This window comes from Melanerpes formicivorus, unplaced genomic scaffold (genome assembly GCF_026170545.1).
Source record: "Melanerpes formicivorus ecotype bairdi unplaced genomic scaffold, bMelFor1.0.p_v2 SCAF_8, whole genome shotgun sequence".
Lineage (NCBI taxonomy): Eukaryota > Metazoa > Chordata > Aves > Piciformes > Picidae > Melanerpes > Melanerpes formicivorus.
In genome coordinates this window covers 16271724-16297167 of record NW_027142360.1, presented here as the reverse complement: position 1 = coordinate 16297167, position 25444 = coordinate 16271724, and the positions used below count along the sequence as shown (strand labels likewise).

General features: G+C 41.5%; 1 protein-coding gene across 1 annotated transcript in view; it reads left to right on the top strand.

The window, feature by feature from the left end:
- APPL2 (adaptor protein, phosphotyrosine interacting with PH domain and leucine zipper 2) overlaps positions 1 to 25444 on the top strand; it is a 38481-nt gene that overhangs the window by 4417 nt on the left and 8620 nt on the right. The window contains exons 2-10 of the mRNA XM_068142300.1: positions 642 to 740; positions 12993 to 13052; positions 13488 to 13559; positions 15469 to 15556; positions 17273 to 17314; positions 17432 to 17490; positions 18393 to 18539; positions 20525 to 20607; positions 24499 to 24657. Of these exons, the coding sequence (XP_067998401.1) occupies positions 642 to 740; positions 12993 to 13052; positions 13488 to 13559; positions 15469 to 15556; positions 17273 to 17314; positions 17432 to 17490; positions 18393 to 18539; positions 20525 to 20607; positions 24499 to 24657 (809 nt within the window). The remainder of the gene's footprint in view (positions 1 to 641; positions 741 to 12992; positions 13053 to 13487; positions 13560 to 15468; positions 15557 to 17272; positions 17315 to 17431; positions 17491 to 18392; positions 18540 to 20524; positions 20608 to 24498; positions 24658 to 25444) is intronic.

The window sequence follows — 25444 nt, the reverse complement described above, 5'->3', positions numbered from 1 at the left end:
AAGTTGTTGTGATCTTTTTTCCCCCCATTTGCTGGCAAGGATGAGCTTTCAGAATGGAGAAAGTACAGGGTATCGCTGGGTGAATGTATACTCTGTGCCTGTTGTTGTGGATGAACACTCAGTTGTTTTCTTGGATTACGTCAGCTAGCTTTGGCTGTGGCACTTTAAGTGTTGCTCAAGACAGTTGAGAGTGAATAATACTCTGTAAATTATCTCATGGAAAGAGGTGCTTTGAGTGCAGTCTGACATTAGAGAAGTAAAGTGAGCAAGCAGTGGTGTTTGACCCAGAGTCCTTAGCGTGGTTTGGATTACTATAGTCAGCATGCAGATAGTCAGGATTTCTTACATTCCTGGTTACATTGGAGGGAATGGTTGTTCATTAGAGCAAGAGACTGGGAGTCAGGATTTAGCCGTAGCATTTTATCACTTCCCTTCTTTATGCCTCAGTTTACCTATGCATAACAGTAGGTCTAATTTCTATGTGTTTTGAGATTCTAAATAAACAGAACCATGCAAAGTTAAAGGCTTATTATTTCTAATGAATTTGTGTGTTTTACAGCTACCCATTTGCAGTCATTTGTGATTCTTTACAGTATTTTCCCTTGGGACTAAAACCACTTGCTTTTTTTCTTTTATTGAAGACTCGGTCTCTGCTCAGTGTATTTGAAGAAGATGCAGGAACCCTTACTGATTATACAAACCAGTTGCTTCAGGCAATGCAACGAGTCTATGGTGCTCAGGTAAGTTTTCATCAGTACTCGTTTTGTTCAATGTGGAGTAGAAGATAAATTGCTATTATGATGCTGTTATTTACATGAAAGTTGCCAGCTACCTGCATCTCTTGTGGTTTAGAGGGGTTGTGGGTGTTTTCCATCTGAGATCTCAATCCCTTCATGCCTCAATATTTAGAAGTTATGTCAATGGAAAAGAAATCTTACCTACTTTGTCTGGTTTTGTTCAATTAATGAAAGAATACTTGTGGTATGCCCTTACCTTGCTTGCATAAACAGATAGGCCTTCACATTGACTTTAGGCATCTGACCTTAGATACTGTGAGTCATCATTTGGAAGGAACTGTTTATGTCTGTTGGTCACAGAGAGAATGTACAGCTTGAGTCATAGGACAGTTGAGTACCTATAGCAGTGTCAAAAGTAAAAGAGTGGGAGAAGGAAAAAAGTGCACTTTCTAAAGTACTTGTATGACCTAATTGACTAAAACCCTTTGACAGTAAAACTTCTAAGGCAAATCATATCCAGTGCTTTGGAAAAAATTGTGAATGGTAGTGATTTTCAGTGAAGCTAGAATCTCCATGTGCATAAATCCAGATATTTCAAAATACCACATCTGTGTTTTTTAATATATACACAGTATTTAATAGAAGTTTTGCAAATATTTATGTGAATTAAATACCAGAATTCCTTAGAAACAGCTTTTCTATTCTTAAACCAGTACATCAGAGGACACAGAGTTGAGGAGAGTGGGGATGCTTTGAATTTAGTGGAAGACTTAGTCCTGATTCTTATGTTACAGCACCAAAGCTGGGGAGGGAGCGCAGCCCTGTGAGGAGAGTCTGAGGGAGCTGAGGTTGCTTAACCTGGAGAAGAGGAGGCTCAGGGGTGACCTTATTACTCTCTACAACTACCTGAAGGGAGGTTGTGGACAGGCGGAGGTTGGGCTCTTCTCCCAGGCAACCAGCACCAGAACAAGAGGACACAGTCTCAGGCTGTGCCGGGGGAGGTTTAGGCTGGATGTTAGGAAGAAGTCCTATACAGAGAGAGTGATTGGCCATTGGAATGGGCTGCCTGGGGAGGTGGTGGAGTCACCATCATTGGAGGTGCTCAGGAGGAGACTGGATGGGGTGCTTGGTGCCATGGTTTAGTTTTTTAGGTGGGTTGGATTGGTTGATGGGCTGGATGCGATGATCTTCACAGTATCACAGTATCACAGTATCACTTAGGTTGGAAAGGACCTCGAGGATCATTGAGTCCAACCTGACACCGCAGACCCCATGACTAGACCATGGCACCAAGTGCCACGTCCAATCTCCCCTTGAACGCCTCCAGGGTCGATGACTCAACCACCTCCCCGGGCAACCCATTCCAATGCCGAATGACTCGCTCGGTGAAGAACTTCCTCCTCACCTCGAGTCTGAACCTCCCCGGCGCAGCTTGAAGGTCTCTTCCAAGCTGGTCTGGTCTGGTCTATTCTATTCTATTCTATTCTATTCTATTCTATTCTATTCTATTCTATTCTATTCTATTCTATTCTATTCTATTCTATTCTATTCTATCCTATTCTATTCTATTCTGTTCTGTTCTGTTCTATTCTATTCTATTCTATTCTATTCTATTCTATTCTATTCTATTCTCATGACTCAGTTCAGATACAAAACTACTACAAGTGTATGTCCATTTGGTGGGGTTGCTCTTTTGCACAATTGACTTGAAGAGCCATCTGCCCAGGATCTAGCTACCTACACCTGGGAGATCCTGCTTTGAAGAACTTCAGAGTCTTCATGTCCTGGATCCTGTGCAAATGCAGAGCAATCAGAGGCTTACAGCATGCCTTAGGTACTTAATACAGTGCATAGCCAGGGGCTAGAGAGGTGACATGAAATCAGCACTGAAAGTCAGTGATGGCCATTTCAGTAGAGATGATGAGCTTTAAGAGTAGCAAGAGTGTGCACACGTTGAATGGTAGAAATCTGAGACCAAAGAGCAGGTAGTATTAAAATGGATGAAAGAGGAAATAGAGGATAAATATGGTTTGATTATGAAGTGTCTAGCATCTATCCATTTCTCCTGCTGGTGCCTTTTTAGAGTGACGTTTTAGGAGCCAGTTACTCTGACCTGTGATTCATCAAAAAATGCTTACTTTGCTTTTGTTTGCCTCTTCCTTTCCCTCTCAGTTTTTAGCCTTCTCCATTTCTGTTGCCCTGCAGTTACAACATTTCCTCTTTCTTCTCACTGTCTCAGCACATTTACCCATCTGTACTTTGCAGTCATACTGAGTCTGCTTCACGTTCCCAGCATGTTTTGGCCACTTTCTTCTGGTATGCTCCCTGCTTTAATTTGATCTAAATAGTCATTCACTTGTGAATTTTGCATGCATTCCTTGAAATACCTCATCTGAGTTTGATACCATTTTGAGATGGGGGGTGCATAGCAGATGTTTAAAGTCAGGCTTTGTAAGGCTGTGGAGGAGGGCACCCTGTTTCTGAATATTTCAAAGGAAGACACACCTGACTGAATTCATCCTCAGTTTGAGAGGCACACACCTTATTACAAAACTCTATGATTGCAGTTGCTGTCGAAAGAGAAGTGCAGTGCTGAATTGCCCACTAAACATAGATGGACAGTTAAGAAAAATCTTTGCAGTATTTATTTGCTACCTAACTACAGCTTCAGAGAAAATCAACTTTTGCTGTTGTGTTTTTAGGAGACACTTTGTCTGGGCCTCAGTAGTGGCATATTAGGAAGCGCTGCCAACCCTTTTTATTTTGAGAGGGAATGAGATTTAGGAAAGAGAGTTAAAGAGTACTGAGAAGCCAGGTTCTGAATGTGCCTTTTTATTTTCCTGAATTAAATTCCTGCCTTTGTAAAGTCACTGTCATTCCCTGCTCTGATTTCCTTATCTGTAAAACAGAATTACAGTTACTGACCTACTTTGAAGCAATGACCATAAAAATAGCTGGAATCACAATCACTGCAGTCAGACAAAACAGCAGTGGATTGTGCCAGTCCACAGTATTGAACAGTTATGACAGTTTAAAAAAAAAGGAATCTTGTTTTCTTGCTAAATGCATTCTGAATTTTAAAATGTCCCAGATGTTTCAATCTTATTTTCAAGATCTTCTTGAGTATTTCACTAAAATTGGGTGTTCCTTGCCATGAAAACCCAAATTTTCATGTAATTCACACCACTGTAGTTTGTGATCAAATAGCAATAGTTGGTGGTTCTGAATGGATGCAGTGCAAGGTCACAGGGGAGTAGCAATGTTAATGCATGCTGTTAATCATGTTAATAACATGAGCCAGCAGTGTGCCCAGGTGGCCAAGAAGGCTAACGGCATCCTGGCCTGCATTAGGAATAGTGTGGCCAGCAGGAGCAGGGAAGTCATTGTGCCCCTGTACTCTGCTTTGGTTAGGTTGCATCTTGAGTACTGTGTCCAGTTCTGGGCCCCTCAGTTTAAGAAGGACATCGAGACACTTGAACATGTCCAGAGAAGGGCAACAAGGCTGGTGAGAGGCCTTGAGCACAAGCCCTATGAAGAGAGGCTGAGGGAGCTGGGATTGTTTAGCCCGGAAAAGATAAGACTCAGGGGTGACCTCATTGCCCTCTACAACTACCTGAGGGGTGGTTGTAGCCAGGAAGGGGTTGGTCTCTTCTCCCAGGCAACCAGCACCAGAACAAGGGGACACAGTCTCACGCCGCGCCAGGGGAAGTTTAGGCTCGAGGTGAGGAGAAAGTTCTTCACCGAGAGAGTCATTTGTCATTGGAATGTGCTGCCCAGGGAGGTGGTGGAGTTGCCATCCCTGGAGGTGTTCAAGAGGGGATTGGATGTGGCACTTGGTGCCATGGTCTAGTCATGAGGTCTGTGGTGACAGGTTAGACTCGATGATCTTTGAGGTCTCTTCCAACCTTGGTGATACTGTGATACTGTAATTATCCATATGGCTATATGTATAATTTGTCCTTAAAGACTGCTTTGTGTGTAGAGCAGCAGTACATTTGTAAATTGACAGCTCAAGCTACTCTAAACACTTGGATCACTGTGTGTGAAAAGAATGTGAGAAATATTTGCCCAGAGCTTTTTAAAACTCTTTTTGGAAACATCATTTTTGAATCTTTCTGGGATCTTTTTGGAAACATTCTCTTTTTTTTTTTTTGTTTAATTTCTTAAGCCACAGATTTCTGCTAGGTGCTGGGGATCTAACTTTTCAGACTTGCATGTGTTCAGGCAGGACTTCATGTTGCAGGCCTTAACTTTTGTAATGATACTAGGGCAGTTGTTGGGATGGATGCATTCACTGGGGTGGGCTTCAGTAAGTAATGTAGATGGACCTTGAAAATGACTTGAAACTGCTTTTGTCACAAGAGTGGAAGGAGCATCCTGCTGCAGGATGGAGATGTTGCTTGTGCAGCAGTTGGTACTCTGCCTGGGCACCTGGAGCCAGCCTGATGTGGAAGGGCAGACAACACTAGGCTGCAGCTGGATGACATACTGCTAGCAGATTGTGTTTAGGTGCAAGGCCCTCAATGCATGATAAGCCTCTGGTTGTTGTGCAGGACCAGAGCAGTGTTCTTGCCTCTTAGGGGACTCACACCAGATGTGATGGGGTGGTGACTGTATTTCACATATGGAGTTCTTTAGTGAAAAAGTGAGGGTGATGGTACAAAACAGATGCAGTGTATGATGCTGTGATTGAGGAGAAATCACAGGAATCAAATGTATGAGCCATGAGGAGTGAGGTTTGGTTGATCTGGCAAACCCATGTGTGTAAATACAATGAAGTCTTTTTATATTTCTTTGTCAAATAAACCACATCCCTGTGAGCACATACTGTACTTCCTGCTTAGTTCTCCCATCTGTACCCTGAAGTAGTTACCGCATTTGCGGTCTGACAGAGAATATCTTCTTTGTAGTGCTTCCTCCTCGCAGGCAAGCCCTGATGATGCATCTGGTATTACTGCTGTCTTATTTCAGTGAATATTTTGTTCATCATTCGGTACGTTGTATTACCTGAGCAATAAGTAATGAAGCAAATAGGGATTACCAGAAAGCTCCATTAACTTAAGTTGCATGCTGAGTGAGGCTCTTGCAATATACAGTATATGAGCAGAACGTGTCCAGTTTACAGTTCTGACTTTACTGTCATATCCAGTTCTTCATCACACCACAGAAGTGGCTCAGCTGGAAGCTTCACCTGAAACAAAATGCCATTTAGAGACTCAGGATACTGTTGTGTATCTATGGACCATTAGAATGGATAAACAATTGAACAGGTCAGAGGAAAGTAAAGTGCATTTTTTTTTTGTCATTGGAAAGAGGTTCCATCACATTATTCCTGATAAATCTGTCTAGATGCCAGGAGCAGTAATGCTAGAAGAGGAATAGGAAGAAACTCATGTTGCCTTTATCAATAAATCCAGTGAGAGAAACATCATGGGAATTGTGAAGTGTAATTGTAGTCAGCCTCTGTATCTTTTGAGCAGTCAACTTATGATTCCAAAGTCACACAAGCAAAGTCTCTTAGGCTCACTACTTTTTTATGTCCATACTCTTATGAAAACTGTTGACAGTTTTGGAACAGTCTTGGGTTCTATAGAGCATATTACATGGGTATCAGAACAACTTGTATCTGTTGAGGGCTATTTTAGGTAGTGTTTTATATCAGTGTTCCTTCTCTCCCTAATTTTGTGATGCTTCCTGTCTGCATTTTTCAACACTGCTGCTTGTTTCATCTTCCTGTGTATTGACCTCACTAGGCTGTAACTCAGGAGGTAGGTGTCAAGCTCCCTAGGGCAGGCATAGGTTTTCATATTTATTATGTTGTATAGCTAACCCTGAGTATTCAGAAGTCTTAAAATAGCTCTTGCTAAACTAACAAGTAAGCACTGGTACAGTTTTTCTTTCAATTGCTTTCTTTTCGTGGCTGGGGGAGCACTTGTGTTGACATTTCAAATAGGACTCTCTGTCCTGACATCTTTTTAAATAATAAAGTTTAAGTTAACCATTTAATAAACTTGCAGTTCCACCTAGAGAAGTGTCAATAGAGTATCAGATAGGACAAACACTTGCAATAAATGAAGCTGTCAGCACTGACTGCTTTGACTATATATATTGTTGTTCCATATTCATTGTAAGGTTGCCTCATACACCTCTGCACTTCCTGAGGCATATTCACCATATGTTGCTAACAGAGGTAAGCAGAGCATTTTCACATGGGAACTAATGTATTTACAAAGCCATGGGAGTTGTTTTTATTATTGCCTATGAAGCTGGAGTTGTCACTGTGCCGAGAAGCAAGTTAACATTGCACTAAGCAGGATCTGGAGATTTGAGTACTACCAGGAGGCTGTGCTGATAGTAACTTTTTTGAAACTCAAGAGGTACTTTCCCTACTGAACTAGCCATCCTGCTGTAGCTGCTTTTGCAGTTTTACAGCAGGGTTTTGACTAGCATTTTCTGGTTCTTGGAGCTATTAAATGATCCTTTGCTGTGCTGTTCACGTTTGTGAGGACCAAGTGCCGTGCTGTGAATCAGCACCAGGGCAAGCCATATGTTAGCTTGGTCTTCTAAAGTGCTCGGCAGCCTGAACACCCTGGTGAAGCTTAGTTTCTCTTACCCTTGGGTTCATGTTTCCAAGCTATTTAATATGCAAACCTAAGCCTGTAGGACTGTAACATTTCTAGATTGCTGGAGATCTTTATTTTATAGAAAGAGGGCATTGCACATGTCGACAGAGCATGTATAAAGCTGCTGTGTCAAGACACAGTTCTTCCTGTGCTATGCCTGCTTTTGAAAGTACATGTGTTCTCTGGTGCTGAGATGAGATGGCTGCAACTGCCTCATGGACCTCCTCCTTCAACCACTACCTGTTTGGGGTTTTCCCCATTTATAAGGTATTAGGCTTTCCCAGATGGAAGCCAAGTTTTGTTATGTGTTTCATAGTTTCATTCAGGGTTGGAAGGGACCACAAGGATCATCCAGTTCCAACCCCCCTGCCATGGGCAGGGACACCCTGCACTAGATCAGGCTGCCCAGAGCCGCATCCAGCCTGGTCTTAAACACCCCCAGGGACGGGGCCTCAACCACCTCCCTGGACAACCCATTCCAGGGTTTCACCACTCTCATGGTGAAGAACCTCCTCCTCACATCTAGCCTGAATCTCCCCACCTCCAGCTTCATTCCATTCCCCCTAGTCCTATCACTCCCTGAGATCCTGAGAAGTCCTTCCCCAGCCTTCCTGTAGGCCCCCTTCAGATACTGGAAGGCCACAATGAGGTCACCTCGGAGCCTTCTCTTCTGCAGACTGAACAGCCCCAACTCCCTCAGTCTGTCCTCATAGGAGAGGTGCTCCAGCCCTCTGATTATCCTTGTGGCCCTTCTCTGGACACGCTCCAGCACCTCCACATCCCTCTTGTAATAGGGGCTCCAGAACTGGACACAGTACTCCAGGTGGGGTCTCACCAGGGCTGAGTAGAGGGGGAGGATCACCTCCCTCGACCTGCTAGCCACACTTCTCCTGATGCAGCCCAGGATCTGATTGGCTTTGTGGGCTGCAAGTGCACATTGAGAGCTCATGTTGAGCTTTTTGTCCACCAGCACCCCCAAGTCTCTCTCCTCAGGGCTACTTTCCAGCCAGTCACTGCCCAGCCTGTATTTGTGCCTGGGATTGCCTCGACCCAGATGCAGGACCCTGCACTTGCTCTTATTGAACTTCATGAGGTTGGCTTGTGCCCACCTCTCCAGCCTGTTGTTCTGCATATACAGGGTGCACAAATAAGTATCTTTACCAGTATCTTGCTTGTTTACGTGAAGAAACCTTTGGCAGTTCTGTTTGCAGAGTTACTTGCAGAGTTTTTAAAATGCCAGCTTTAGCTGGAGTAGGAAAGTAGCTTTGCAGAAAGCTTCATTATATTGGGATTGGAACTGAATATGCTAAAATAGCTCTCTGTCTTTAGAAGTTAATTTATAGCTCAACTTAATCCTTTATATGCCCTCAAATCTGGAGTCTGTTAGGTGACTGTCTATAGAAATTTCTTCTGACCTTGATGTATTAGCCCTTTATTTTGGAAAAATACAAGAAGAGACCCTGAAAAGGGATGGACTCAGTCACTGGTGAATTATTAATGCCATAGGGGTTTTATTATGAATGGGTTTCAGAAAATACTCTCTTCTGATTATAAGAACAGCTTGGTGAATAAAGGTGATAATGAAGAAGGTGGCATCAGCCCAGAAAAATACATGCCTTTGCTCTGGCACTAGATTAAAAAATAAGGGTGGGACATTTTCTTGCTGATTTATTTGAAGGCAGGGCAAGGTACTGAAGTAACTGGAGAATTAAATGGTGTTTTTAAATCTGTTTTCATTTCTGGTAGATTAGTGCTAGATGCTAAACATCACTTCCATTGCCTTATCTATGTGTACTGGTGTTAGTGAACATTACAAAAATGGCTAGAGAGCCAGCCAAGGTTAATATAAAGCACATCTAGAATCATAGAATCAATAAGGTTGGAAAAGACCTCAAAGATCATCAAGTCTAACCTGTCACCCAAGACCTCATGACTACAAAACCATGGCACCAAGTGCCACGTCCAATCCCCTCTTGAACACCTCCACGGTCGGTGACTCCACCACCTCCCTGGGCAGCACATTCCAACAGCTAACAACTCTCTGTGAAGAACTTTCTCCTAACCTCAAGCCTAAACTTCCCCTGGCATAGTTTGAGACTGTCCTCTTGTTCTGGTGCTGATTGCCTGGGAGAAGAGCCCAACCCCCTCCTGGCTACAACCTCCTTTCAGGTAGTTGTAGAGGGCAATGAGGTCACCCCTGAGCCTCCTCTTCTCCAGGCTAAACAATCCCAGCTGCCTCAGAGACTGAATTGCTTGATACCGGTCTGCATACATTGCTTCCATCTTTCTTTCTAGTATACTTTTCTACATTCATGTTGCAATGATGTTTTCACTGCAAAGTGAAATCATCTAATGAAAAGGCTTTCAAGGCACAGTACTGGATAATTTTACCTTCACTTAGAATACTTGGATTCCTGTTCAGGATTTTGTTTGGTTTCTGCCTGATAAATCATTTCATCAATAGCTCTGCCACTCCAGAAATGCTTGGTGAATTCTGAAATGTCAAAGTACTATGGAAGAGATGTGAGCTGGTAGTCAGGATTGTATAGCAGCTTTTCTTTCTCTGTTGCATACTGAATTTCAGTCACTTGAGGATAAAAGAAGTGAATGTGGCTGTAGTCCATGGGAAAATGTCTTTGAAATGGATTAAAACCTGTTAAAATAATTTGTCTGGATTTAGTGGATCTGTCAGCCGAAGACATGCAAATAACTTTTAAGTCCTGAGACTGATTAGTACTAGGGAAGGGGGTGGAGAAGGCTGATTAGAAGTGGGAGAGAGGATTAAATCAAACTTTCCCAGATTACTGCACTTAGCAATGCAGTATTACCACTAGGTCAGCAGAGCAGTTTGCTTCCTGTTCTTTATGCAATGTGGCTGTGTTTCAGTTTGCCAACTTAATTTGATTTGCTTACAGCTGTTTGGGATGTGTATCTGTTTGGTGGTGGTTTGCTTGTTTTCTTTCCCAGTGATACAATGAATGATTTTGTACCTCTAATGGGAACAAAGTCTGGCAGAGGTTGTGAGGGAGAATGTAGGACCCAGGATTAATTCTACGTGGACAGGGATTGAGAAACAAGTTTGTTTGTGGTGTTTGGGTGCAGAGAGCTGAGCCTATAAATGAAAAATGTGACCTGCTAGCTTGAATAGGTTATCAGTGATGTGTGGAACCATTGTCCTGAAATCCTGATGTAAATTTTATGTTAGGCCATTCCCTCAGTTTGTTCTGGATCTGGAGTAGCATGCCATAATTTTCTGCTTAGGGTCTTTATGTGACTCTGGTCTTCTGATCATATACTTGATACAATGTTGTTATTAACTCTTTGGGACCCTCCGGGTTTGTGTATTTTCCTACTAACCAGTCTCATACTGGAGACTGCAGCTGAGGAGTGATGATTACTAGAAGATCACTCATTGTATTGCCCATCCTTAAACTGTCCTATGCAGATGAGTAATGGTTCTTTTTTGTTACACTTTGCACATTGGGTGAGGAAATTGAGGATCTTTTAGTCTTTAAAAACCAAACTGTTACAAGTTTTGAGCATGGCTTACACAGAGCAGTAAGATATCTTTGGTGTCAGCCCATTATTCTGACCTGCTTTTGGTATTAGCAAGTTCAAGCCAGAAGCATGCATTTTCCCAAATCAGAACAGACCACATGGTTGCAGACTTTGCAGGAATAAGTGAACCGCAACAAAAAGGGCAAAAAAGAGGCACGGTTCTCACACTCTGTTCATTTCAAAAGATTTCCCTTGCCCTGACCCAACTGTGTAACTGACAGATGGCATCACAGTTGCTGTGTGAGCACTTAGTCTTCTTGCAGTTCATACTCAGATGTGAGAATCTCTTCTTTTGATAATCTTAAATTCATCTTTGTGCTCCACCGGCATGCATGCATACAAACAAACCCTCTTAATGTTATCCGTCCACAAAGAGGGAGTCTCACCCTTGCTGTCATCAAATCATTGCTTGCTAGCTCCCACTTTGAAGGTGGCAAAATCTCTTGGGTTCTTGTAACCTAGAGTCCTTAACAAGGTTTGTTAATTCATTATAAGGCACAACATCCTTTTCCATCCACTAAGTTGGGAAATACTTAAATGCTAAGTGTTTGTGCAAAGTTTTTTTGTACTAAAACACACACAGTCTGCATAACCAACCTGCACATCTTGAATGAATCCTCAGCATGAATACTGTATGGAAGTGTAATACTTATTACTAACTGGTCTGAGACAAGAAGCAAAACTAATACATCACTGTGAGGTGAGAGCAGTCATGGGGTGTGCATAATCTAAGTTTAGACCCACATGAACTTAGTTCTGAGCTCATGTTTGTACCTTGGAAGGCCTCTGCTCTCCCAGCCACTTGTAAATATTATCACCACAGTGGTTTACATTGGTGGGAATTACCTTTCCTGTATCTTTTCCATGTGTTCACATACTGCTGACATTACCTAAGGTGTGGCTATGTCTTGTTCTTTGAGTGCTTGGGCATACTTAAGACTCGGGCTGAGGCTTTGGGCCTTGCTGTCTGTATTAACACTCCTTCCTAGCATGCCAAGGTGGTGCAGAAGCACCAGGCTGTAATGCAGCATGGTAGAGATGGAATCAGGCTAAAGTATTTCAGAATTTCTGGCCTAGATAGTTAACTGTGTCATACTCTGCAGGCTCAGGACAGCGAGGGAGAACAAGAGAGCACACAAACTCTGTCCCAGTTTTACTGGTTTTCTATACCAGCTGCAGCATATAGGGTACCATTAAAGCAGTTCAGAGATTGCTCTGAGTTTGACAAACTCCTCATGGCCTTATGTATACAGAGAGAGGAAAAGATAATACTAAGATTTAAAATGAAATTAAATGAGAAGTGTTTAATTTTCTGCATTACTGAAGAAGAGAAGGATCTGACAGGGGTTAAGACAGATCCCAGTTTCCCCCTTCCTCTTTTTTTTTTTAATTCCATTTTTAAGTCACTGTTAACAAGTTGGGAACAGAGGAGTTGCTATACTATTGTCTGGAATACACTGAGTAAAGATTGACATATCCAAATGCTTGCCTCTGTTTTTTCCAGCTGTCAAGCAAAATTACACGACTTCCCTACGACACCTGCTTTTTCTAAGCATGTCTTAAGGATGTTTGTATTTCATTGGCCAGTTTAGCCATCGGGATACAGAACAATGTGCTGTCTTGTATTCCTCTGTCTACTTAAGGCATTGTAATTAAATCAGTACATTCCCCGAGCATGAATGCATTCTATAAAGGCACTTCTACTGGTCCTCTTTATTGCTGTAGATTTGGGGGAAAGATGGATAACCAGCATGAAACATCCTTATGCTGGTATGACAGTTTGATATTCTAGTTATGGGTTGTTTGGGCTTGGTTTTTTTTTTGTGGTGAGCTCAAATCCAAAACTAAACCCCAAATCCTACCTGTATTCAAAGTCGTTAAACAAGCTGCGCATCAATTAAATCTCAGGTGTACCTGCTATTACTATTTCTCTGTGGAGATATTTTGGGACTAGTTGTTTACATAACTGAATGCTTGTGTAAGTAATTGCAGATTCAGTCAAGAAGCAGATAACAAAGTAGTAGTAACAGCAGAGCTTTCATTATTTCTATTAACACCTCACTTTTGTTTGCAGAATGAAATGTGTCTTGCCACGCAACAGCTTTCAAAGCAGCTCCTTGCCTATGAGAAGCAGGTATGCTCAATATATGCCTTTGATTTCTGTTCAGCCTCAGCACTTGGGAAGGAGTCTGTGTAGTGTGGTTTCCAGAAGTGTTTAGGGCATTGGCTTTACTTGGTTTTAGGTGAAGATTGCTATAAAATTCCCCAGCATGCTCAATGCAGTTAGGTCACTTCTTCGAATCCTCTAAAAGATAAAAAACAACCACAACGACAACAAATGTGCAGAATGTGAGATGCTAGACTTCTGAAGATGCAAACAAGTTTGTTGCTATTGTATGACTTTGACTTCATAATGAGTCTTAATTACATGTTGTCCAAAATCCATTAATTTAAAACAAGGAGCAGGGTAAAAGAGCATGTATTATTGAGGTACTGCTTTTCTATTCAGTTTCATCATTTATTGTATTTTGTAGGAGTAACTGTTAACCTGTCTGTTTCTATTTTTCAGCATTTTGCCTTAGGTAAAGGAGATGAAGAAGTGATATCCACCCTTCATTACTTTTCAAAAGTTGTGGATGAGGTACTTTGCCAATATTCATTTTTTTGCAATATAGACTATTGGTAATTTTTCTTTTGGTCTTTGTTCCTTTAGATGCTGAGCCATTCCACTGAGGGCTGGATTGTGCCCAGGTTTTATAGAATCATTTAACTGGGGAGAAAAGAAGCATAATATTGCCCTTGTGTAATGATTTCTGTACCTTTGTCCCACATATCATCCCCAGAGCAAAGAGGGGAGTTAGAAAAGAAACTGTAATACAACATTTCGTATAAGCTGGGGCCATTTAATTCCAGCTTAAAAGTACATTTACATTTGTAAGCTTGAAAGATGGCAGTTTAAGCCAAACCAGCCAGGAATGGATGTAGGAGAGCTCTGAATGGAATGGTGAAATTCTGGAACAGGTTGCCCACAGATGTGGTTGAGGCCCCATCCCTGGAGAAGTTCTAGGTCAAATGGTGTAGCCCTGAGCAACCTGATCTAGTTGGAGATGTCCCTGCTCACTGCAGGGGTTTGGACAGGATGACCTTTGAGGGCCCCTTCCAATCCAGTGCATTCTGGACTCTGTGTAGTTGCTGTGAGATCATGCAGAATCCAGAGGTGTCTGGGGAAGGCTGCAGAAATGGATGCTGAGAGCAGGTTAGGTACTACAATTGTGTGCAGTGAACACTTCTGTTCTGTGTAGGTTGTGCTGAGTACTGAGAGTCTTTCTAAATGCTTTTGCTAGACCTGCCCAAATAGCATTGCAATATAATCTTAGTACCTAGGTATTTGATGTTTAAGTATCATTTGTTACATCACTCTTTTTGTGGTGAGCAAGGTTGTGCCCTCAAAGAGTTCTTGTTAGTTTACTTTCAGCTTTTGTTGAGATGGCAAAAGGCTGTATTGAAGTATGTTTTGGGGAGAGGAGGTAGGATGTGGGGCAAAAAATAAGTTAAAAATTTTAGAGCCCATGGGTAAGTCTAACAATATAGTGAGAGGAATCCCAAAGCTGAACTTTGCCCTTAGGCTTCTCCCATGTCTCCTCTGAGGGGGTACTTTAAAGGACGTTTATTGTCACAAGTCTTGCACATTTTCTCTCAAAGGAACATGGTCCATTCCTTAGTTTCCTTTTCTGCATGTCAGCTACCTCCTGTACCTGTTTCTCAGTTATCTGTTCCTCAGGCATTGAATTATCTTGGTTTAGTTTTGTATTATCTAATGGGAAATGCTGACTACATCCTCAAGGTATAACCCCACTAAAAGGCCCCCAGGATGCCGTGAGCAAGTGGGCAGAATATCATGTGAGCATGTGGCATGCTCCTAGGTTGAAGTCAGGCACTTGTGCCACGTGACTGATAGCTGACCCTACCTGAACCTGCCTAATACTCTTAGCATACCACTGCTGACATGAGAGCTTTGCCTTCATCCTAAAACAGTGACACATGAGTGTTTTAAAATGTGTCTAGATGTGATGAATTTTAGAGAAACAGAGAAAAACAGGAACAGGAAAATGCTCTGAAGGTAAAATACTTGACTGGGACTTTTCATTGTGGTTGCTCCCTGTTGGGATTGTGTCCCAGGTAACCCTCATGAATGGGAAGATTCTAGCCGTGGCAGTGGGACTGTAACCCTGCGGTGTAGATACTAATAAAAACTGTTAATAAAGGTTACTTGCAGATTAAATCCTGTTGGGTTAAGCCTTAATGGTCAAGTGAACTACCCTAATATGGTTACATGGGAACTGAAAAGTTTTTAGATCCTTTGGAAAGACTGGGCAGGAATTAGGCATTTAGGGGAAAATCCCCATCTATCTCGGGTATCTTGAGAAATGTATTTGAAGCACTGAAGTACATTGAAGTACCTAATATGGGTTTTTTTAATATGCAGGTCACAAATGAAGAAGCTGTGCTTCTTCAACAGCAGTTCCTCTTTTTTTTTGTCTCTCTTTCAGCTCAATATTCTTCATTCTGAACTGGCAAAACAGTTTGCAGACACAATGGTTCTACCAATCATACAGTTTCGGGAGAAGGATCTCACAGGTGCATTCTAAGTTTTAATTTTCCTTCTGTGCTCTTTCTGGCTTATTTCAAAATAAATTGAGGCATAATGCCATGTAATGATTTCACCTTTGATTCACAGAAAAGTGTTTGGGCTTGCTTGCTTTATTTTTTCCCTTATGCTACAGGATTTCATGGACCGGTCCATGCTTTTACTGAGACAAATTTACCACGTGATGTTTTATGCACCATATGGTGCAAGTTTGAAAATGCACAACTCTGTTCTTTGTTGGGTCACTGTGCTTTTACCCTAGTGTAATTTTACTGAAGTCAGTGATGTTACAATGGCCTAAAGGAAAATGTAGCAGTGAATCTGGCTTTCAGTCAGTATTTATGCCACTTCAAAAGTTTGTGTTTGGTCGAAAAGCACAAGCAAGAATTTTTTTGGCTTCAGAGTAAATGGTGCTCCCTCCCTTTAACAAATTAGTCCACTTTAAATCCTTACCATCCAAGAGTAGTTTCAAGGAACCTGGTTGCACAAACTGGGAAATTCATTACTTGGAGAGCTGAGCAATAATGCAAACATTTGGTGTGATTTCAATGGAAAGAAGTTCACATTCAAGGTCAAGGACACTATAACCTACTCATGCAGCAGAAACTCGAGTTCTTACTGCAGTGCTTTCTTTTTCTTCCTTTTTTCTTTTTTTATCTTTTGTTTATTTTACTTCTTTTTCATCTTGTCATCTTTGTCTTCTTTCTCTTTTCCTCTCTCTTTTATCTCTTTTTGGTTTTTTTTCTATTTTTTCATTTCCTTTCTCCTTTTACTTTTCTTCCTGTTTTTCTCTGATGCTGTCTGCAGAACAGCATTTTTAGTAGAGACCTAGCCATACTGAAGTTTCAGCATAGGATTAAACAAGGAAGATTAAGTGTGTTCTTGGGTTTAGTTTTAATCTTGCTATATTGAATACTGACCTGGGAAGAAATTCTGTCTTTCTGCATTAGAGTCACAAGGAAGACTGTTCTGGTAAGAAAAACATGGCATGAAGCTGATCAATATATAGATTATTACAAATCAGAGACCATGATGACATTACTGTTTCCCCATACTCTTTTCACAGTTGCATAATGTCTGTCCTTGTGAGTGTGCTTTCTCTTCAGCTTTTTGAGAAGGGTTTTGCTAGCTGCAGCTTACATTGATGCAGACACTTGCTGTAGTCTGTGAGTTGCTTACTTTTCATACCCTTCTACCTGCATCAGAAACTCGTGGCCGCTGTTACGTAAACATCATAGCCAGCAGTCAGATGTGTTAGATAAGTATTTCTTTTCACAGAGAAACTGAGCAGAAAATGTTCCACATTGAAGAAGATTCATGTACAGTAAAGGGTTTTGACATGAATATGTCTCTGGGACTTAGATTTCTTGGTATCAGATAAGCATTGTCAGGAAGCTGATAGGAGCTGCTGATCTTTATGATAGCGGGCCTTTTGTGACAGCAAGTGTACTGAAATGATGCTGCTTCGGTCAGTTATGATGGCAGATCAGGAATCTCTTTCACAGTGATAACTGGCTCAGTAAAGTAAACTCACGTGACTCTTAGCCTGCCTGTTCAATTCTCTAGCAGCTCTCTGGTATGGGTGCAACTTGCACATCTCTGCTCAGAAAGGATTGCAGTGACTTAGGTGTTAAACATGTCTCAGTTAAACCAAAATGTTTACAGCTTTTGTTTTTCACTGTGCATATTTGCCTTCTCTTTTTCAGAAGTAAGCACACTGAAGGATCTTTTTGGCCTTGCTAGCAACGGTATGTTTGTCTGGTTTGTTTATTTCTAATGGTGTGCACCTGTTATACCACAGAAGACATTTTTAATCTACACACACCCATCACATTTCTAAACCAAATGATATTCCTTGTCTGCAGAACATGACGTGTCCATGGCAAAGTATAGCAGGTTACCGAAAAGGAAAGAAAATGAAAAGGTAACAAACGTGAAAGGGAAACGGAAAAGTCTTTATCAGCTGTTCTGTCTGCATCCTTGTTCTCTTATGAACTTAGGAGAGTTCATCAGTTAAATTCACAAGAGCTCACGTGTATTTGTAATTTCATTTCCAGGCAGACACAAAGCTCTGAAATCAGTTCAGCAAAGTTATACTTGTTTTCTCCAAGTTAGGCAAATGATCACGTGCTGTACTGAACTGGAGCTGTTCAGATCCAGGGGACCTCTTCAACAAGAGGCAATCCAATTGTCTATAAATAGATTTGTGTAGGCCTACTGTTGTACAGCTGGTGCGGTGATGCTATACCACTGGGCACAATTCACTGTGAACTGTAAGAAGCCTTGTGTCTGCTGTTTATAAAGCATTCAGTTTTTTCACATCTACCTTCCTGCTCAATGTCACTTACAGTACACATAACTCTGGTGGGATTGTTTTACATTTCTTCTTCTTTGCCCACTGGACCACTGTTTCATCCAAAATATATTCCTGTAGGCCAAGAACTGTGTGATTTGCCCTATCCTAACAGTGCTTTAGTTCTACAGGATGGTCCTTTACAGACATAATGTGATTAGAGCATATTGTGAATTATTCATCCCTGAATTCTTCATTTTCAGGCTTGTATTGTGATCTTAGCTGGAAATAAATTTGTTGCACTGTGATCAAACCTAGAAATTTAGTTGTAGTATCTAGGTAGTTTATAGTCACAGAGGCTCCCCAGATACTAACATATCTTGACAGAGAAGGGCTTAAAGTACTCGCTTTGGATTTTGGATTTGCTTTCTTAGTTTCTTATCCTTCATTTTAATGTGGAGAAGTTCTGTATTGAGTGTTGTTGAAAGATAACTTGAATATGCACTTTGTCAACTTATCAATTTTTTATTCAGCTTAAGGCAGAAGTGGCAAAAGAAGTGGCAAATGCAAGAAGAAAGCAGCACCTTTCATCTCTGCAGTATTACTGTGCCCTGAATGCTCTGCAGTACAGGAAGAGAGTGGCAATGATGGAACCTATGCTTGGATATACACGAGGACAGGTGTGGGCACTTAGACATGTTCCTGGGAAAAGTAAAACATTGTCACTCTGGATTATAGTTTTGAGGACTCACAAGTGATAATGAGGGAGGCAAAAACTTTTATTTAGCTTGCCTAGATTATCATGACTGATTTTGCTTATGGCAGATAGTTGAATAGTTCATGTTCAGGAAAGACATCAGTTAAAAAAAAGAAATCTATGACACTCACATGCAAAATCAGACTGAGGTTAATTTTTCATGGCTAAGGTATCAGTGCAGCAGCATTTACTTGCACTGTTTACTCTGTCTGCACAAACTCTTCTATGTAGCAGTTCTCTTCCTGGTACATCATGTTCAGTGTACTGATGAGGAGCGTACACGATAGGGAGCAGAGCATGCACTGGAGAACTGGAGGACAGAACAGTAAAGTGGATTGAGCATAAGGCTGGCAAATCCTCTTTCTAATCTTTATTCTCCCAGCAATTTTATGGAGTGTCTCTCAAGTCTGTAAAATGGGGTAGTAATACTGATAATGTAAAGCTCCAGGATGTCAGGAGGATCAACAAACTAGTATTTTCACAGTGCCTGATTCTTACTGCCACCCATTTTAAGGGTTTGTTGTGCTTAGACATCAGTGAAAGCAAGCATTGGGAAAAGGAGATACAGTCTGTAAAAACAGAAAAAGTGGATGCAGTATTCTCTTTGAGATTGTAGTGTGGATCACCATCTCCATTGTCCTGTATATTTTGTAGATCACATGTAACATATAAAATAGGTAAGAAGAGAGAATTCAGTCACTTTCCCCACCATGGGAGTTCACACTGTTTCTCTGCCATAAGACAGAGAACTGTGTTTGTTTCATTTACTGGAAGCCGAACAGAACTCTCTTTCCCTGTATGGCAAAACTTCCATATTTCAGTGCTTTATACAGGAAAGTCATAGGTTGTCTGGGAAATGACTTGAGAAGCCAGAAGTCAGTTGCTATTGAAGCCTAAATATTGTGATCTGTCCCCCAGCCTAAGTCAGTATTTTTTAAACAAGGTAATTGATTGCTCACACATGTTAGCCATGTCCACGCCTCACACATTCCGCAGTAGGTCCAAGTGATGGCTCTGAGCCCCACAGCAGATAATCTGAGGCCAAGTCTACAGTGAGTGCTTTGCTGCTGTTGCATGCCTGCTGAGCCATACTGGCTAAGTGAATCCATCTTCTGTCACAAAATGTGAACTCTGACCTTAGTAGGTCTCTTTAGCTCCTTCAGTAGAACAAAATCCAAGGAAAATGTGTAATGGATACACCCTAGCTAGCTCTGCTACACTTCATCACTTTCCTGACTGATCATGCTGGAGCAGTTTAAACGTTTCCTGGTTGGAGTTGGTAGTCCAGATTGGACTGCTAAATTTAATGGACAATTTATGTCCCATTCCTTTTGACTTGATGACATTGCATGCAGTGGCTTGTAACACCATTAGACCAAATTCTGTACAGTCCTAAATATGGGAGAGGTTACCTGTTGCCTTATTTCAGACTGGACGTGAGGAAGAAGTTCTTCACCGTAAGAGAGGTGAAGCCCTGGAATGGGTTGTCCAGGGAGGTGGTTGTGAACCCTTCCCTGGAGGTGTTTAAGACCAGTCTGGACGAGGCTCTGGCCAGCCTGATCTAGTGTGGGTGTCCCTGCCCATGGCAGGGGGGTTGGAACTAGATGATCCTTGTGGTCCCTTCCAACCCTGACTGATTCTATGATTCTATGATTTCAGTCATTTAGTAAGTTCACTAGAAGCACGCCTGTCAGCAGCAAATTGTTTGTGTATGTGTAAAAGAGTTCATGAAATTGTGGAAAGCTGCAAAAGTGAGGAATGCAAAGAAAGGCAACACAGCTGTTTTAGCTGTGTATGTGATTGTCAGCCCAAAGTATCATGGGATTGCTGTTAACACAATCTATCATTTGTCTGCCAGAGACAGAATCACTTCTATTGTCTGATTTCTTTTACTTTTGTATTTTTCAGATCAATTTTTTTAAGAAAGGAGCAGAGATGTTTTCCAAAAGAATGGACAGCTTTTTATCATCTGTTTCAGACATGGTTCAAAGGTAATGCAATGCTTTTTTTCCCCTTTTCTTTCAGTCATTCCATTGAATTCTCAGCAGTAGCACTCTAACCTTCAGTACATAACACAGTCCCTTATTTCTGTCTTAAGAGATTCCTTCCATGCTTACATTGCATTGTTGGGCATACATTTGTGAAAGCAGCAGGTGGAAACAGTTGTGTTTGTACATGTAAAGGAAAAGGCTGCCAGTGCAAAGCAGAGTGTATTTTTACAGTGTAGTCAGGAGCTGTCTTCTGTAAAGTGTTCACACGCTTTCTTATTTAACCCTGTGTCTTCATGGAAACAGAAGCTGGGAATTGGGCCATGAAACAGGTTAAATGCATTCTGAATTAGAGGTTTTAATATTTGGTTGGTCTTCTGTAACAATAACAATAATCCATTAAGCTCTTATTTAAGGATTTAATGCTTATACTGTCTCCTAATGTAGCTACCCAAGGCAAATAAACATCTCACACTAGAGAGCATTTTCATTGCATCCAGTTCAGGCTGTATCAATCTGCTTCCAGCTAAGTCCATATTTCAATGAACTGCCCCTGATTTTGTCATAAGTTTTTTCTTATACCCTCCCCCACCCATCCCCTACTAGCAGTGAGGATTGACATTTTTTAAGTCCCTGCAAATATAAACTTTACAATTAAATTGTAATCATATTAGAGAAAACATTAACCCTTTAACTTAAATCAGCTGAAACACTAGACTGAGTCCTTCCCTTTATTGCTTCATACCTTTCAAAATGGACTGCAGCCAAATCATTATTTATTCTGACTCTGATGGCATTCTGAATAATGCATACTTGTTAATTTGAGAACAACGTCATGATTGCCCTCTACAGCAGATTTTTTTTCACTTCCTGTACCTTTCTCCTGCTATATCTTTTCAGACTTGGGTTCTGAACTAAATCCCTCTACAGCCTACACAACATTTGTACAGACTGGAGGACAGATTTTAAACTCCCTTCGAATAGCGCCCTTTATTTTAGTAAGGTTAGAACATCTTGCTTGTGTCTTACAGGCACAGTGAGGATCCTGCCACTGGATCCTCACTGCAGAATGAGCCCTTGTTTTCCACAGTCTGCTGGATTGGAATCCTGGGTAGCACAGCGTAGTAAATGGAAGCGAAAAATAGGCTGCTCGGTTGTTTTGCTTGAGTCTGTTTTTTCAACGTCTGTCACACAGTGAAGCTTCAAAACGCTACTCAAATGTCACTGGTACAGGAGTGTGACATCTTTGGGGGAAAAAGAAAACAACTAAAGAGAAGCTGGCACAATTCTGAATGAAGCTGTGCAGCCTAGAATTGCTGCCATAAAAAAAGATTACAAAGACCCAAAAAACTCTGCTGCCCACTTCTTTCCTCTTTTAGTGCTGGGGATCACAAGGCCACAGTGAGTCAGATTTGCTTGCTAGTGAAGCTAAAAGCTTTTTATTTGTCAGATTTGCTTTCTTGGAACAACAAGCTGATCTGACCCAATGTGCAGCTACAGAATCTCAGCAGCGATACAGTCTTGCAGCTATTGAAGCTGATTGACTACAAACCTGAGTCTTCACATTTCTAAGTGTTTCCATTTATACAGTGAATATTGCTAACAGTGTGAAAACACTCAGTAACCAGTTGGTCTAATTGTCAGAAACGCATCTAACTTCACAACTGTTAGCTTATTTCTCCTTTCTACCTTGGAGGTAGGGGAAACACACTTAAGGAAGAGAAATCCAGTCTCAGGAACCATGAGTTTTGTCAGAAACAGTTTGTGGTGCAACAAAAATGTCTGACTGAAAGCTTCATTAAAATAGCACTTCTAGAAAAACTGACATCACCATTACATTTCATTGCAAAATGGAATGTAAATAATTCTTACTCTGGCATTTACTGATGCTGTTGAAAAGCACTGGCTTGCAAAATATTGTCTGCTTCAGATCTGATGATTTTACTCAGTCTTTGTAACTCAGCCTGTCATGTGACTTGGCTGTGTGGTAAGATGCACAGAGCTGGTCCCATTCTGGAGGTGCTGTGGGAGTTTAGGAAGTTTCATCTTCAGTCTAAAGATGTGGTAAAACTGGAAACAAGCTAAGGTGTAACACTCCAACACCATGATGCAAGAGTGACTCTCCATCTGGTCAGCCAGATACTGCTAAGTGCTGACTTAAAAGCAGCAGTGTGTCAGATTACTTCCACAGTTACAGGATCTCACCAACTCCTACAAAAGACTGGGGAGGAAAACAGGGTAAGAATCTTATGTACTTGCCTTGGACTTTTCCACAGGCTGTGCAACTGTCAGGATAGTGGACAACACAGATCTCTGGTCCTGTTCTGTACACCTGCATTATGTGCCCATGTTCTTCAGAAGGTTTAGCCACTTGGGCAGGAAGTATGGAGAAAACTACTTGTTGCATAGAGGCAGTTATTAATGACTTTCTGAGGTATGCAATGACAAGTATTCCTAGGTTCTCACCCCTGGAGTTTTCTAGTAGCCTGAATACAGTTAATAATTCCTCCAGTTTGGAAAAGTTAAGAAAGAAATCAAATATTTGCTAGTATTGTTTCTCTGAAAGTCAAAGTATGGACCTCGAGAGGTCACCTAGTCAGGATCAACTAGTCCACTTTCCTGCTGCAAGCAGGGTCAGTTAGAGCAGAGTGCTCAATGCTGTGTCCCGTCAAATTTTGAGCATCTATCCATCTGTTTCTCCCTCACATGTGGCACAGTTAGTATCTGGTTACAGCTTGTGTTCACTGCCTGCATCTTCACAGAAAGAGTTGTTGGCCATTGGGATGTGCTGCCCAGGGAGGCGGTGGAGTCAGCGTCCCTGGAGGTGTTCAAAAAGGGATTGAATGTGGCACTTGAAGCCATGGTTCAGTAGTCATGAGGTCTTGGGTGACAGGTTTGACTTGATGATCTCTGAGGTATTTTCCAACCTTATTGATACTATGATTCTATGATTCCTATCACTTTGCACCTCCAGGAAGAGTGTGGCTACATCTGTTGTTATCCCCTCTTATCAGGTAGTTAAGCTGTCAGAAAGAGTCTCCCCCCCTCCCAGCCTTTGTTTCATGAGGCTGAAAAGCAATTCTCGTAACTTCTTCTCAAGTCACATGTTCTGGCCCTGTAGCCATCTTGGTGGTTCTTCATTTGACTTTGTTTCTGTCTTCCATATGCCAGGATACCAAAATTAGATGCAGTACTCCTGTTGGAGTCTAACATGTACTGAACAGGCATGAATAATTACTTCCTTTGACCTGCTGGCTACACCACCAGTTCATGCCACCCAGGATGTGATTGTCCTTTTTTTGCCACAAAGTCACAGTGCTGACTTACATTCAACTTGTCCGCTAGGACCCTAGGCCCTTTACTGAAACTTGCTTTCTACCTAGATGCCTTCTATCCTTTACAGTTGCATGGGGTTATTCCATCCCAGGCAGGACTTTGTGTTTGGTTTTTCTGAAGTTCATGAGTTTGTGTCTCCCCATTTCTGCAGCTTGGCAAGGTCACTCTGAACAGCAACCCTCCATTCTGCCATATCTGCCAATCAGGCTTCCCTATTTGATGTCATCTGCTCCTATGGGATGTCCAGCTTTTGTTAGACTGCAAGCCTGAGTTTGACCCATGAGGAAGATCAGTAATAGCTAGATATCAGCTGGGCTTTGTCTCACTGATTACAACCCTTTGAGCTCAGTAGACCAGACATGTTTTCTACCCATCTTGTAGTCAGCTTTCCCTAGTTTGTATTTCACCAATTTGGCTATAAGGATACCATGGTAAACTATGTAGAAAGTCTTGCTGAAGTCAAATGAAACTACTCTTCACTGTAACTTCAGCTTTGTTTTGGCTATAAAGTGACTAATGAATGCTTTGGGTTTCTTGTTCTGTTGGGCTTTTTTTCAGCATACAGGGAGAGCTGGACGCTGAAGCTGAAAAAATGAGGATATCCCAACAGGACTTAACTGCAGTTAATGAATCTGTTTACACCCCAGATTCTGATGTAACTTCACCTGCTATCAATAGAAATCTCATCCAGAAGGCTGGCTACCTTAACCTTAGAAAGTAAGAAGTTTTGCTACCAATTAGTCTTAGTTGCTGACTATTTGATATATTATTTATTACTTTTTAAGTCATAAAGACTCCTCAGGTAATAATATTTGAGACTCTGGAATCACTGGGGTGCTGTACTCATCAGCTCCTAACAATCTGTCATCTTTGGAAAAGTGTTTTTGAAGCTTAAATGGAATGAGAGGCCTTTGAGGCTGTTTTCCTGAAAACAGAAGTTTACTTCTGTTTAAATTCACCTACAGGGATGATTTCCTGTACTCAAGTGGCTGAAAAAATCAGAAATTGCTGAGGCTGAGTTCAGAATGTTCCCAGTTCAGTGTTTACAAAAAGAAACAGCTACATTAGTACATGGTTTCCCTAAATGACCTAGCTCCTTTGCATTGATGAAAGCTTTATGGACAATGCAAGTGCAGAACTTTGTATACCACAAATAGAACCTCCTCTGCAGATTCCCCAACTGAAGTCTTCCATCAGCTTCTGCAGGAGCTATGTGTGTTGGTGGCTTCTAGTGTGTGATTGGTGAAACACCAAGGTATTTCCATTGGACCAGTCTCTTTTTTTCAAATTGTGTGTGTGTATGTGTGAGTGGACAGTTACTAATTTCTTGTAGCATGCTAAGACCTGGATTACAATATAATAGGACTCCATAGCTTGGGGAAGATGGAGTCTGAGATACTACTTGCAGAAGTATCTTTCTTTTTTAATGGTGATTTTTCTGTGTGCTGCAATTGCTTATGCTGCTCTTCATCTTGGAAAGAGGTAGTGGGTTTTTAATCCATCT